The sequence below is a fragment of the Anthonomus grandis genome, chromosome 1, assembly GCF_022605725.1.
Source record: "Anthonomus grandis grandis chromosome 1, icAntGran1.3, whole genome shotgun sequence".
Taxonomy (NCBI): domain Eukaryota; kingdom Metazoa; phylum Arthropoda; class Insecta; order Coleoptera; family Curculionidae; genus Anthonomus; species Anthonomus grandis.
In genome coordinates this window covers 47960424-47974584 of record NC_065546.1, presented here as the reverse complement: position 1 = coordinate 47974584, position 14161 = coordinate 47960424, and the positions used below count along the sequence as shown (strand labels likewise).

The 14161-nt window shown below is 30.7% G+C and overlaps 1 protein-coding gene across 1 annotated transcript in view; it reads left to right on the top strand.

The window, feature by feature from the left end:
- LOC126736029 (GTPase-activating protein and VPS9 domain-containing protein 1) overlaps positions 1–14161 on the top strand; it is a 55905-nt gene that overhangs the window by 16931 nt on the left and 24813 nt on the right. The window contains exons 10-13 of the mRNA XM_050440223.1: positions 2307–2631; positions 4755–5022; positions 10521–10845; positions 12353–12519. Coding sequence (XP_050296180.1) covers positions 2307–2631; positions 4755–5022; positions 10521–10845; positions 12353–12519 — 1085 coding nt within the window. The remainder of the gene's footprint in view (positions 1–2306; positions 2632–4754; positions 5023–10520; positions 10846–12352; positions 12520–14161) is intronic.

The window sequence follows — 14161 nt, the reverse complement described above, 5'->3', positions numbered from 1 at the left end:
ACAAATCCAAAGCAAAAGGTAACAAGAAACGTTAGGATACAAGCAAAAAAGTAGTTAGTTCACGGAATATATGTAAACAAACTAAATTCCAAAAATGTTTGTTTGCTATGGTGTTAAGAATTACCTTCGCTCTTGATTTTTTTTTTTTACATTTTTTTACAATGATATCATAAGGTGAATTAGGGTTATTTTTTACTATAACACAATAATAGTAAACTGTTAAAAAAACATTTAGGTAATTTTAAAAAGTAGATTAAATGAGCAAAGTTTTTAAGGTATTAGCCAGGTTGCCGTACAATTTTTTTGGTCCAGTATGAGCGGTCAAATTCAAAGTTAAAAAAATAAAAATAAGTAATACTTTATTTTAGAATAGATTTATTATAATATTTAGAATAGATTTATATATATTTTTATTAAATTTTTTGGCCGTTTTGATATGTTTTAATTTCTTGACTTAGTGCTTATTGTTTTTTGCTGACAATTTATTATTCGCTTCTTATAAATATATAAACGTTTGTTTGTTATTAAAATGTTCCTATTGAATATTTTGATAATAAAGTCATTCTTGACTTCAACATTGACTTATTCACTAGTGTTTTTCTATAACTATAAAGCTATAATTAAAAGCTTAGTTTATTATTTCTTTGTAATATGTAGCTTTGTTTATTATTTCGAGAGCGTGAATATTAATGTCAACTCTAACTCCTAAAATACCACAGGTAAATCAAAGCTTTGTAAATCAAGAAGCACAATGCATGCATTGTGCTTCTATTATATATCAAGAATACACATACATACTATTTATGTAAATCAAAAAGCCTATTGGATGAAAAGGTTTTAATGTATATCAAATTGAAACTATTTACGGTTATTCATATATAATTTAATCAAAATCAAAAAAAAAAATTAACTCCAATTATTTTTTAAGCTTATTAAGTGATATGGTGAATGAAACATTATTAAGGGCCTCCTGATAAATAAAAAAAAAATAAAAACACGAAGTCAAGGTAACATTAATTTATTTTACTTTAAGTCACTTAGAAAATACAGATTATTTTAGCAAACATCCAAAAGAATGTGGATGAAGTACAACGTGAACAAATCCTTTTTTAACTATTGCATATTAAAGAAACCACACTGCAGACTCACACTTTAATCGAATCAATCGTAGAACTGAACTTTTCGTAGTTTTGATATCATTTGGTTTTGACGAGCACGGCGCCTATTTTTTTCATATGAATTAAAACACAAAAATTATTTTCTGAAGTTAATATTTTCAACCTTTTCCTGTTAATATAAACCAATTATATGCATTAAGAAAGCTAATAGTACGCCAGACAAACAAATAATTAAAATCGGTTGCCAAATAATGTCATAATCTCCTCCTTACAATATCATATCATCTGCAAAATGCAGCTGCTATCATTAATTGTAGATTTTATTTGGAAAAAGGCTGAATGTATAAACCTTATTTAGAACTTCCAATTATTTCACTCCTACCAATTTAAGCATAGATATAGTGTCATACGTTTCTTTACAATTTTTTTAGTACATAGAATTAAAAGTTTAGTTTTATTAAGATTTATTACAAGCGCATGGGCAGTTGCCCATTCTACTTTATTTCTTGTATCTGTTTTAATTTGCAACTGTTCGTTAGGCCTAAAATGAAGATAATATAACTGGATGTCATTAAAACTGGGAAACTAACTAACTGTGAGTCATGCTAAATTTCAAACAGAAATATAGTTTCTATGTATAGATAATAATTATATAGGAGAAGTTCTAAAATGGGTGTGTGTGGTATCCCAGTTGAAATGCTTTTGAAATTTGATATTGTATTTTTTACGCAATAGCGTCATTATAAATTAGCTGTTAAATTCATGGGTACAGGACAACAAAAAAATCTGCCAACGTTTCGATTGCAGTTTTTTAAATGGAAATCTGAAGTTTTTCTTGCTTGTCCTATATGCACCTGTGCTGAACGTTACAAACAGAAGATGTGTCTGACACTCCAACATCCTTTAAAATGGTATAAAGAAGATGATAGTAATCATTTTAGAATTATGCAGATTTTTTAGAGTGCATGTGATTCTTATTAAATTAAAGAAAATATAGATCTTGTGGAGATTAAAATATATATTAGAGAAATATGAAATCGTTAAATGTATTTTTCAAAAAACTCACTAAGATTGTTAATTATCCTGAATTTTTTTTGATATTGTTACTTTTGACAATTGTATGAATCCAACATAAATCAAAAAAACTTCATTCAATCAACAATCAACAATCCGGTTTCCGTTAACCAGGTAAACGAAAACGATGAAAGAGTAAACGTCGACCAGCAACGGCAAGAAGATAACATTGATGCAGGCGGAGCTCAGGTACAAATGCAACATCCACAACCGCCACCGGCGAACATTTCTCGTCAGCGACGCTCTGAAATCGACGATAAGTTTTGCAAATTTGAGATTAAACGGCTTCTAGAAGGAGACGAAACCGTTTCCATTATTTCGGAAACTTGGAGTACCGATGTGCTCGCTTCGGACAACGAAACTGTAGCAGACGGAGAGTCTAGGATGGAACGTCCCCACTTGCAGCTCGTCGACCAGGCTATACAAGAAGTACCTTTGGGTGAGTTTTTAATTAATCTGGAATATTATTTAATTACGTTTTTACTTTTGAATATAAATTGAATATAATTACTTTGAAATAGTAAAAATGTATTATAATACGTATTCACAGGTTATCCCAAATTCTTGGGTCAACATCAGGACCTGGGTAACTTTTAGAGATACAGGGTTGGTTGAGCTGGTTAAATTAGTAAAAAGTTGCGCGACATCATGCATAACAAAATGCCTGCCTCGAATGTTGGCCGACGAATTCGGGACACTTTGTACTTGGTATAATATATACATAGATATAAAAGTGTCCCAAAGAATGTTTGTAGATATCTTTTAGATATGTATTATAAAAATATTTTTAGGTATACAGGGAGCCTTACAACGAAATCGTGAATAAAAGTTACTTTTGCTTAAATGGAATAATATATTTTTTTCACAAATTTATTGAACATAATATGTAGAGCAAAACGCTTGAAAATTACACATTTGGATCTGGAACTTTTCGCAAAGACTGTATAACAATTAAATTATGATAGATTGTAGTCTTCGTCATGTGACGAACTTTTATCACCTCTTGACATTATAATTAAAGAGTCGACTGTCTGATCCATCAGGTTGTCAAGATCCCACATTTTGTCCTCTTGCTTAATTATATTGCTGGACTGCTTTTCGCCAATTCTCTGGTGTTGCTTCCGTAATGGCTTGATCAAACAGTAGCTTAACATCTTTCATTTTAAAAGTCATGTTTTGTCTTGCTACAAATCCTTTTACCTGCGCCCATTATCAGTTCTATAGGATTTAGTTCGCAATGATATGGCGGTAAGCGTAGTACAGTTATATTATATTTTTCGGATATACCTTCCATGGCGTATTTCATGAAACGAGTTTTGTGTAAGTTTGCTATGGCCAGCAGTTCTTATTTTTATCAAATTTGCTTCAAACGCAATACCTTTTGCAGTCAGCCAATCGATAATTTCTTGCTTTCTCGAACATGAAGTTGGCGTCTTCTCTATTCGCCGTGAATGATGCGTTATCCGTAATCACCACCGAATTAGTCGGAAAAAATTTTATCATCAAAAATCCCTCTTCGCTTCTAATATGTGTGATTATTAGTCTTTTTCCTTTTCCCAAAGGCACGTTGACAGGCCTTTTATGAAAGTTTGGCGAGCACTGGTTATTTTTGTCTTTGTGGCCACATTTTTTGACTATACATATAACCTGCGTTAATCCACGTCTCATCAAGCTAAAAAAAAGTTTTCTTTTGCTCCCTGCGGTATTGCTTGACACTTCTCAACTATTTTCGTCTCCAGCAAATAATTTCGTCGCTCTCCAGTAAAAGTGCTTTGCGGTTATGCTTTTCCCAGGTAAAATCCATATTCTTTAAAGTTTTCCATAAAAGTTTTCTACTTATCAACGGAATATTGTCATCTCGGCCAAGCTCCATCAAAAATTTGTCTAGGGTGGGTATTTTCTTTTTAAAATGAAAAGAGTGAGCTTTTCTTCGAATTATACATTTAGTATTTTCATCAAGGACTTTCTTGGTCGTCCTGGCTTTTTGTTGGGAGGTTCGACTTGACCTGCTACTTTTCTTTCCCGCAACAATGGAAATGGTGGACTTTCCAATTCCAGTCATTCGAGAACATCTTTCAACAATTTCTTGCACAGTAAAACTAGGGTAATCGTGTTTTATGCAATTATGTACATTTCTCACTCAATGATAGTCGAGAATTATTAGAACATCTTTTTGTTGGACTAAATACCTCATTTTTTTTTAAATATTGTTATAATAATATTCTGATTACACTACAGCGTAGCAGTGAATACTAACGTTTAAGATATGATTTAAAAGTATTTATATTCTGTGTATATTACCTGTCCCCATTCTTGCACGCTACAAAGCGTTAAGAGGTACCTATACAAAAGGATTAAAAGTATTAAATCAGTGTTTAATCTCTTTCAAAATAAAGGCATTTAATCCATGAAAATTAAATTAATAAATATTATGTAGTGCCTACGCCTATGAACGACCACGAAATTTAGCCAAACTGAACGGAATTCCCCAGTTTATTACTCTATATACATACATTTCTAAAATAGAGTATAGTTTAAGGAAGATTATTCTATTCGTTTCAGCCGAAAGTGTTCTTGATATCTCAGAGACGCAAAGCGAGGGAGCCTGGTCAACCGATGTGATGACGTCAGACACAGAGCGTTTGACGGAAGTGGACAATGATGACGTGGCGAGCGTCGCACAGTCCGACGATACGCGATCGGAAACAGATGAAGCGACAAGTGCGCGTCGCTTAAGTTCTTGTTCGAGTTCTTATGGTGGGGTGGCGGCCGCTGCACCAAATTATGTTGCTAATGTTTCTGTCGCTAGTACCAGTTATGTCAATGTTAGGTGAGCATTATAGTAAATGTTTTCTGAGCCTACTGTAAACTTTGGTTACACTATATAAATACTCAGCTTTGCTGAGGCCCCCAGACTAGCTCTTACGGTTTGGCTTTGGGGATTTACTATATTCCAAGGTTGTGCTGGTAGGTTGTAGGTTTTAAAAGATGGTTCAGTGAGCATTACACACGATTACACACGCCCACTAACAACCAACATACCCCCCGGTGTTAGAGACAGTGGGATTAAATAAAATAGTTGTCAATTAAAAAGATAACACAGTTTATTGTTATGTTCTTTTCGTGGTGGTTCTAGAACTTACTTGGTTTACCTCAATTTGGCCCTTTTGTACTAAGTAACTCTAAGTCCGTTAAAGTTTTAATCAATGAGCCGATTTCAAAAAAATATCAAATAGCAGACATCATAAAAAAGCTATCATGACAAAAAGCACATTAAATAGCAGCAGATTAAACAGAGCAGCATGGTGAGCTGAAACAAATGCAAATTATCCCTTAAGTTTCAGAACAATAAAATGTCTGCCATTACACATATGAAATAAAAAAAAAATTAAATCAAATTAATAAAAACAACGAAAGGAATAAATTCAATGTAATATCGGTGGTACCCACCTCGCGCCTGTGGTTGACCCCTTCTTATTTTAAAAAAGAAGCTCAAAAATATTGGCCGGCAAAAAATATGGTTTAAGCCAACTTGACGGATCGGCTGTTCAGATCAGAAACAAAGCAAAACATGGTCTCTTCAACAAAAGAATCCACATGTAGCGTGAGGCTTCTAGATAATCAAATGACTGTCTTTTGCATTTATGAAATTGTAATAATTATTAAAATTAAAGAGAAATATTGATACTGAAAAATCATAAAATAATTAAATAAGTCCGGCATTGCTGTTAAAACAAAGCTTATTAAAAATATAGTAATTCCATCTGATCTGACTACCTGCCCGCAATCCGTCAGTGTCATGCCGGCAGATAAGTCACTATAATAAGGTCACAAGCAATGAGCATATGAAATATAAACGTATAATAAAATGTTCAGACAGATATTCCGAAGCATGGACAACCTGCACTCTGCCAAGTTAAAGAGAGAAACCCCGAATTTAGTATAATATAAATAATGTAAATATAATATTTAATATTACCCGTATAAAATAACGGTCAATGGAATAAGATTCCTAGTTCATGTAAATAAAGGATAACAAAGCATCTACAAAATTACGTTATCGAAAGGTCATACAATTCAGGTGTACATGTAATACAAAATTAATATAAATGATAAATCAAATCCTATTTAAATAACAAAATACATAGTTATCTTAACAATTGCTGCATCACAATAAAGAGAGTGAAGACCTTAAACACTATGCTTGGATGGTTGCTTAAAACTTCGTAAACTCATTGTTTAAGAGCCAGTACCCAGTGCCATCTATGCACACTCTGAGCAAGGGAATGGTACTATAGATTTTTAAGTTTCGCCATTTTATGAGTATAAGGGAATATTGAGATATATATTATATATTAAATTTATAATATGTTAAAATTAAGTAAAATACATATACATTTTAAGGTACTCAGAGAATAATACAGCTGTTATTAGGTACTATACAATACTTCTTCCTATTTAATTTTCCATCACGTTTTCGTTCAAAGTATATTAATATTGATGCAACTGTTTGTTGGCAGCGACTATTTAAAAGCTTAGGGATTGTTTAAAAATATTATAATATATTATAAAAATATTATATTGTCTGGCTGATACGACTACTACTAATAAAACTGTACCACTAATATTATCATAAATTTCTCCAGGGTGAAGTACCATTATGTAAAGCAAAATAATAGATGAAGGGTCCTGTTTACTTCACAATCTTTATTTCAAGAATCCCGACGCGTTTCGGTTGTTAAACCATTGTCAAGGGAAAACTATGTAAGTAGAATATAAAAGGTTGTTATTAAACTAATAAATTAATTAAAAACATAGTAAAACTTACATGATATTATTACAAAATGTCCATAAAAAGGACGGATTTTGGTTTTTTGAAAAACTTTACATAGGTATTACATTATACACAGATATTTAATACTATTACTAATAGGGACATCTAAGATTAAATGCGGTTAACAGAACATTTAAAAAAAACAGTAAATTCACAGGAATGTGGAAATTACTTAAATAAATTTACAATTTTGGCCGCCTCTCGGTAGTGACAATGGTTTAACAACCGAAATGCGTCGGGATTCTTGAAATAAAGATTGTGAAGTAAACAGGACCCTTCGTCTATTATTTTGCTTGTACCACTAATACAATTTATTGCCCTCCATCAAAAAGCATACCAACGTTTTTGAATGATTAGGAAAACATGCTTCAATCCTTAATTATAAATTTTGACTATAATACCGGTGGGTAATTTTAATATCGATTTTTTAAAAGTAATTAATATTGTAACAGATTAGAATTTATTTTGGAAAGTTTTAATTTAACTTAAAATATTGTTGAATCTACCAGAATCGATTTAAATGCAGGTGAAAGTAGTCTTAGTTGATAATAGTTGACTTCATAATATCTATTAAACAATTGATATCAAAAAAATCACGATCAACTCCAATTTCATAGACAATATCCGACCATAATTTATGTTAGATATTAAAAATTACATATAACATTTCGAGACTACAATAATTTAAACTGCGGTAATTTTGCCACGGATGAATTACCTATTTCATGGGAATGTATTTATTATTTAAGAAGTGTGAATTATATAAAATCCATTTTCATAAAAACCATAACTATGCTCTTAGACAAATACATTCCTCTTAAAACTAAAAAAAAAAAAAAAGAAATAAGCCATTCTGCCCATGGATCACCGATAATATTAATTTTTTATAGAGAAATTCAAAATCAATCCCGTATCTGCAGTATTATCGACTATTAAGAAATTACACAAAACATGCAATAATTCATGAAAAAAACACATTTTATAATCAGATAATTAACAAAAAAGACCAAGAACTTTGGAGTGTTGCTGAAAAACTTAAATTAACGAAAAAAAAAACATCCACTGATCTTCCAATCGATTTATTTAATATCAATGACATTTAAAACTACTTCCAAAATGTTAGCAATTTACCAGATACAACAAACCAAGGCATTATCAAATATTATAAAAATAATAATTTTCACAACAAGCAGTTAGTGTTTCAATTAATATATCAAGATTACTTATTGAAGATTATTTCTAATATAAAAAACAGAGCAAAAGGAATAGACCAGTTGTCAAATAAATCCATAAAATTATGTCTTCCGTTTTGTTTAAATCTATTGGTCAATATTATTAACCAATTTTACAATAAAAATATCCGTAAATGTGGAAAAAGGCAATCATAAAACCTTTAGCTAAAATATTAGAGCCAAAAGAAATTTCAGATTTAACACTTATAAGTATACTGCCAGTTATATCAATGGTCTTTACAAAACATATCTATAACTACATATTTAGTTTTGCCGAATCTTTTAATAATATAATAACTCCGGTTTGCTGTTGTTGATTTAGGAAAAATTTTAGCACTTTGATAACTTTAGTAAATATTTTCTACGACATAAGAATATACGAGGAACAAAATCATCCTTCTTGTATGACATTAGTGGATTTAGAGAGTAAAGCTATAAATCACAAATTATTATTATCAAAATTAACATTTGTTTGTGTGTAACATGAGGGTATCAATTTTTTAAAGAATTCTCTATATAATCGACAGAATTTTGTGATACTTTATTCAGCTCTCTGAAGGCAAACTCTCCACTTTTAGGCCATGTAATCAAGAAGTATTCCAGGAGTTGCTACCCCTGATTTTTTCAATGTATGTGGCAGACATAGAGACACAATAAAATATATTAGATTACAGAAATATGCGATGACTTCCAACTATACGTACCTGTTAACTGCAAAAATTGAAATACTATGCATGAAACACTTAATTTAGACTTGTTAAACCTAAATCTTGGATCGAAATCATAACCATAAGTTGAATGCCAGTAACTATAAAATTCTAATAACGTTAAATCATATTTTAAGGGAAAATATAATTTTTATTCAAATAAATAATACACCAATCCCAATATAGTATCAAAAGCAAAAAACTTGTGTATAATTTTTGACCAATCCGAAAGATTAAGGCAACTTTCTAAATTAAAAACATTTCTTACCCGAAAATAAAAATACTGAAGTTTGCGAAAGACTGGTTTTGTGTTTCTACGATTATGGGGATATAGTTTAACGAGATTCGTTATCCGTAAGTATTAAAAATGTTATTCAAAAAGTTCAAAATGTCTGCATTAGATTGTCATATGACATCTCATATAGACATCACATTACTCCATATTTTAACAATAATTAAACTCTTAATATGAATAATAGAAGACTGCTGCATATGTCAAGCCATAAAAAGAGAACAACCGGCATATTTAACTAGTCAGCTTAAGAATTTGAGCATTCTCATGTAACTGGAAATAACGATTTTATTAACAGCTTATAGGACCAAAGGAATTACTATATTCGCAAAAAAATTAGCAGTTAATCCGGCCAATTTCGCACGTTTATCTGCATTTTTTTGCGTGCTGATCCTCTTTCTCGCTATCCCGCTATCTAAGCTGGTATTTCTATTAAGGTTTATAACTTATAAGGTTTATAACTTAAGATTTTTAAAAGAATTGTCTCAACTGTAGTATAGTTTACTAATCAGGCAGGCAAACGGTTGTTTTGATCGTAAGACATTCCTATTTATCATCATAAAATAAGTAAAACACAAAGTTGTACCTGAATTATAAAAGTGATGAATAAAACCATTTGTATTCGTATTTGTAATACATAATCATACTAAACTAAACGTTCTCACTCCCAAAAATCGATATACCTCAGTCACGAAGCAAATTACGCAACATCGCATATGTTAAAAGCATCAGTATAAAAGCTAAAAGTAGGCGAGAACTTGTTATCGTCTTTTTATAATTAATTTCCAAATGGTATCGTCTCATCCTAAACTATCAATAATTTTGGTGCAGAAAAGTCTTAATTAATATATAATTCTTTTTAAATTAATAAGTAGGATATTTTAAATAAGACAATGCACAAGTTAAAGCTTATAGTTTATTAATTTGGATTTGGTAGTATGGGCATTAGATTATAGAAGAACATTACATACTGATCTGATAAAAAATAAACAAGTCTGGCCAACTTAGGACTTGGGTGCGTAAATCAATGTATTAACTTGCAATAGCTGATTCTTGTCATAAGTTAAAAAAGAATGCTAGCATGTCTCCTATTCCGCTAATAAGAGTTCGACTTCAAATTGAACGTAGACGAGGCGGATACGTGCGGCATTTGTATTTACCGTCTCAGCGACAAACGTAAGTACACGTGCACCCAAAAAAGACATTGGCCAGACTTGTAAAAAAAAAACTTTTAAAACTTTAAGGTTGTTATTTTTTTTACAGTGTTAACAGCCCGAGTTACGTAGCAACTTCATCTACCACGACCTATATATCAAGCAGTTCTAGCGGTAATGGCACATTTAAAACCCCGACCGAACCGAATTTTGTGACCGTTAATCAAAGCTACGTAACCAGCGCTTCGTTTCATGAGTTCAAAAAACGCGAGACCAGAGTAAACGGCAAAATTACTTCGGAAGTCGATAGCAATGCGAATAGTCTGTTTAAATTCGTTGGGCACGGAGTGTCCCAAGCCACGCAAACTGCCGTGTCGTTTAGTAATGTGACCACAAATGCTGCCGGGGGAACTGCATCTGTTCCTAAATCACAGGTAATATATAGAGTGTCTAGGTAACTCACCATTGTCACCTCGGAAACTATAAAATATAAGAGGGATTGAGTTTGAAAAGTGCTCATTTTTATGTTCATTCTAAATCATTTGGCAACTAACTTTTTCCTGTCTTTGTATTAGTTCTCGAAGTACAGGGTGGTTTATAAAAATTGTCAAAATTAATTTTAATTAATAGTTTTTTAAGTATCGATTCTAAAAACCTATTGTGTGGCTTAAAATTTACAGCTATTGGCCTCACTTTTTAAAATACTGACCTGTATTTTTGTTGCACATTTTATTCTCGTCAAAATATTGTATAGCATTCGTAGGAAATACCATTATCAGACACTTTTCCTTAATGCGAACATGACGCGCTAAAATTAGGTATATGAAATAAATAAATTTATAATTTTTAGCGACGAGAAAACGACTAAATATAACCAAAATTAACTAAAATAATTTAGAAGAAACATTGCCGTAAGAACAATCACGTAATTATGAATAATAATAAAATATTTATCAAAATAATATTTATTTTCAACGAACTTTTAGTAGTTAACAATATAACTTTATCAATATTTTTTTTCTTATTTATATGTAGTCTTAATTTGCCCATAACTGGGATATAGTAGTGGTTAAAGAAATTATTGCATTCTCTTTAAATTGCTTTTTTGATCTATTTAAAAATAATCTTAGATATTATTTTTATCGCCAAAAACTCTGAAAATTTCGTGTTTTTCTCTTTTTATAACATTTTTATTTATTTGACCATTTTATGAAAATTACTCCATATATAGGGTGTTAATGTAAAAAAAAAATAAACCTTTAATTAAATTTTTTTCTTGGGATGCGAACATCTAATTAATGACAGTTCTTTTAACAGAAAGACTTTTTTTTAGCTCTATAATAATTCTATTATAGAGGTTTTTAACAGATATATTTGAAAATAACTGCCTTTTATTTGAATGGCTGTTTTCTTACCTTTTTTGCTTATATGCGTTTAATAATTATATTTTAGATTATTTTTAAAGGCATTATTAAAAATAAGTGGATTTTAACTTTTGCGAATACAAAAATTGATGAAAACCAAGATATAAGACGTTAACGTTGAAGAACTTAAATGCAGCTAAAAAAATTTAATTATTTCTAGCTAATTTTACTTATAATCACTATAATCATTTTTCTTTTTGGAAGCGTTTACCTTTTTACATTTCTTAAGCCAGAAATTTCATTTTAAAATAATCAGTTAAACCTATTCCGATTAAATCTTTAAATCTTAGATAGCTACAAAAAATGCAATACTCTTCTATCGAGATAAAAGTTTTCTTCTCAGTATTAATTCGCCACAATTTATAAACAGGTTTTTTACATAATAGTAAAATGAGACTAATAACCGTTAATTTGTTTCTCTATCAAACCATACATTATTTCAGTGTAACTAAAACGCTTACTAATGGATTACTACTGATTGATTTATTTAATCAACTAACGTTTTTATTCGTATTAGATGACTCCGAATGTTAACGGAATGGCTGGCCCAAGTGGTGCCAATGGAAAATCCACTGCTTTAGAAGGAGAACCTGAACAAACATTCATGAAACAAAATTCCACCAATAAAAAGTATGGTGACAGACCGACTGAAATAATCCTCAGCAACTGTAGCCTTAATTCAAGGTGCGTACTTATTAACATATGAAATAATTCAAACTAACAGTTAAACTAATTTGGTCACTAGGATAATGGAATTTTATTTATATTTAGTAGTTTCCATAGGCTACAGATCTGATTGCATTATTATAACAAATTTCCATATACAGATAACAAGACATGCTTACGTAGGAAAATTGGTACACTTGTTTACTTATAATTTTATAGGCGTTGTTCTAATGTAACTAATAATTATGATAAAATCTGACTTACTTATATCTACCTACCTTTGAAAGTTCTAAACCTAAAACTTAAGTAAACTACCCTAAAAAATAATTTAACGAAGCGTGCATAAAAAAACGAATTTCTGATGATACCCCGAAAACAGAACCTTTTGAAGATCTGAAAGCACCATATCCAAGGCCAAGGAAAGGAGCCAATACAGCGATATATAAAAGCGAAAATATGATAAATGGGATGGCAAATAAAAAACGTTCTTAGCGGAATACGGGAAAAAACTAAACCGAAATGTTCGAAATTTCGACTTTTTTTCTAGTTAACTTCAGAACATGCGAGAGTGTTGATGCTTTATATACATCTCATTATCATCATATTACTGCTTACAAAATTGCGCAACGATTTTGTTATGCTTTTTTTTAATAGTAAAGACACGGTTTAAACCAAAAATTGGATGATCACTATTTGTATTTAAAGCATTAACAAAAATTGGCCAAGAAAAGCTCACTTATCAACAAAGATATTTGGCAGTTATTAACGTAAATCTATAGTATATTTATAAGTCCTAGTTTCCACACGGAATTATCCTCGCAAATTCACTATTCACTCTATATTCTATCTCACTCGTGAATTTTCTATTATTTAATTTTCATATTACTAATATAAAAAATATTGAATAACAATATACAATATTACTGAGATACCAAGACAAACTGGTAATATTTATATTTTAATTTTTTTAAATTTTTTTCTTTATCTAATGTGAAAACCAAAAATATATATATATACAAGATGACCACCATATTAATCTAGGAACCGCGATTATTTAATATAGTTCAGACACAAGCTGTTCATGACTATGGAATCAGATGGGTTTGCGGTCAGTTTTAAAGGTCAGGGCCATTGTTTAGAATGGCTATGACTGTTTTTGAGATTGGTTTCAAACTGAGCTAAAAACCTTACGTGAAACAGTTTTTTAGGTACCCTAAAGCACCTTGAAAATGTCCCTCAAAGTCAAACGGGCAATATTGCTGGAATGTCAGCATTTTATTAAAGTGATAAAGAAGGTTTGCTTTTCTTAGATAACTCGAGTTAATAGTCTTGGAGAGCTTTTCAAATATTTGACCCTGGCGAGGTTATCAATATTTGCAAATATCACTTCGGGTGTAAAATTTCCCACTCTCTTCGATATCAATATAAAGAACAAGAGTTGTCAGTATAGTTTAGGTGAAGTTACTTGGACAAGTATAAAAACTAAAAACGTTTAGCTCGCGGCGTTTTCTTTATAAGGCATTCGCGTGCATATAATTTTTGTTTCTCTGGCTTAATATATATACTAGTAGTAAAAATGTTATTTTACAACCAACAAAAACATTTATCAAGTCACGCAAAAGTCGTGGTTAGATTTAATGACATATTTTTTACACAGTTT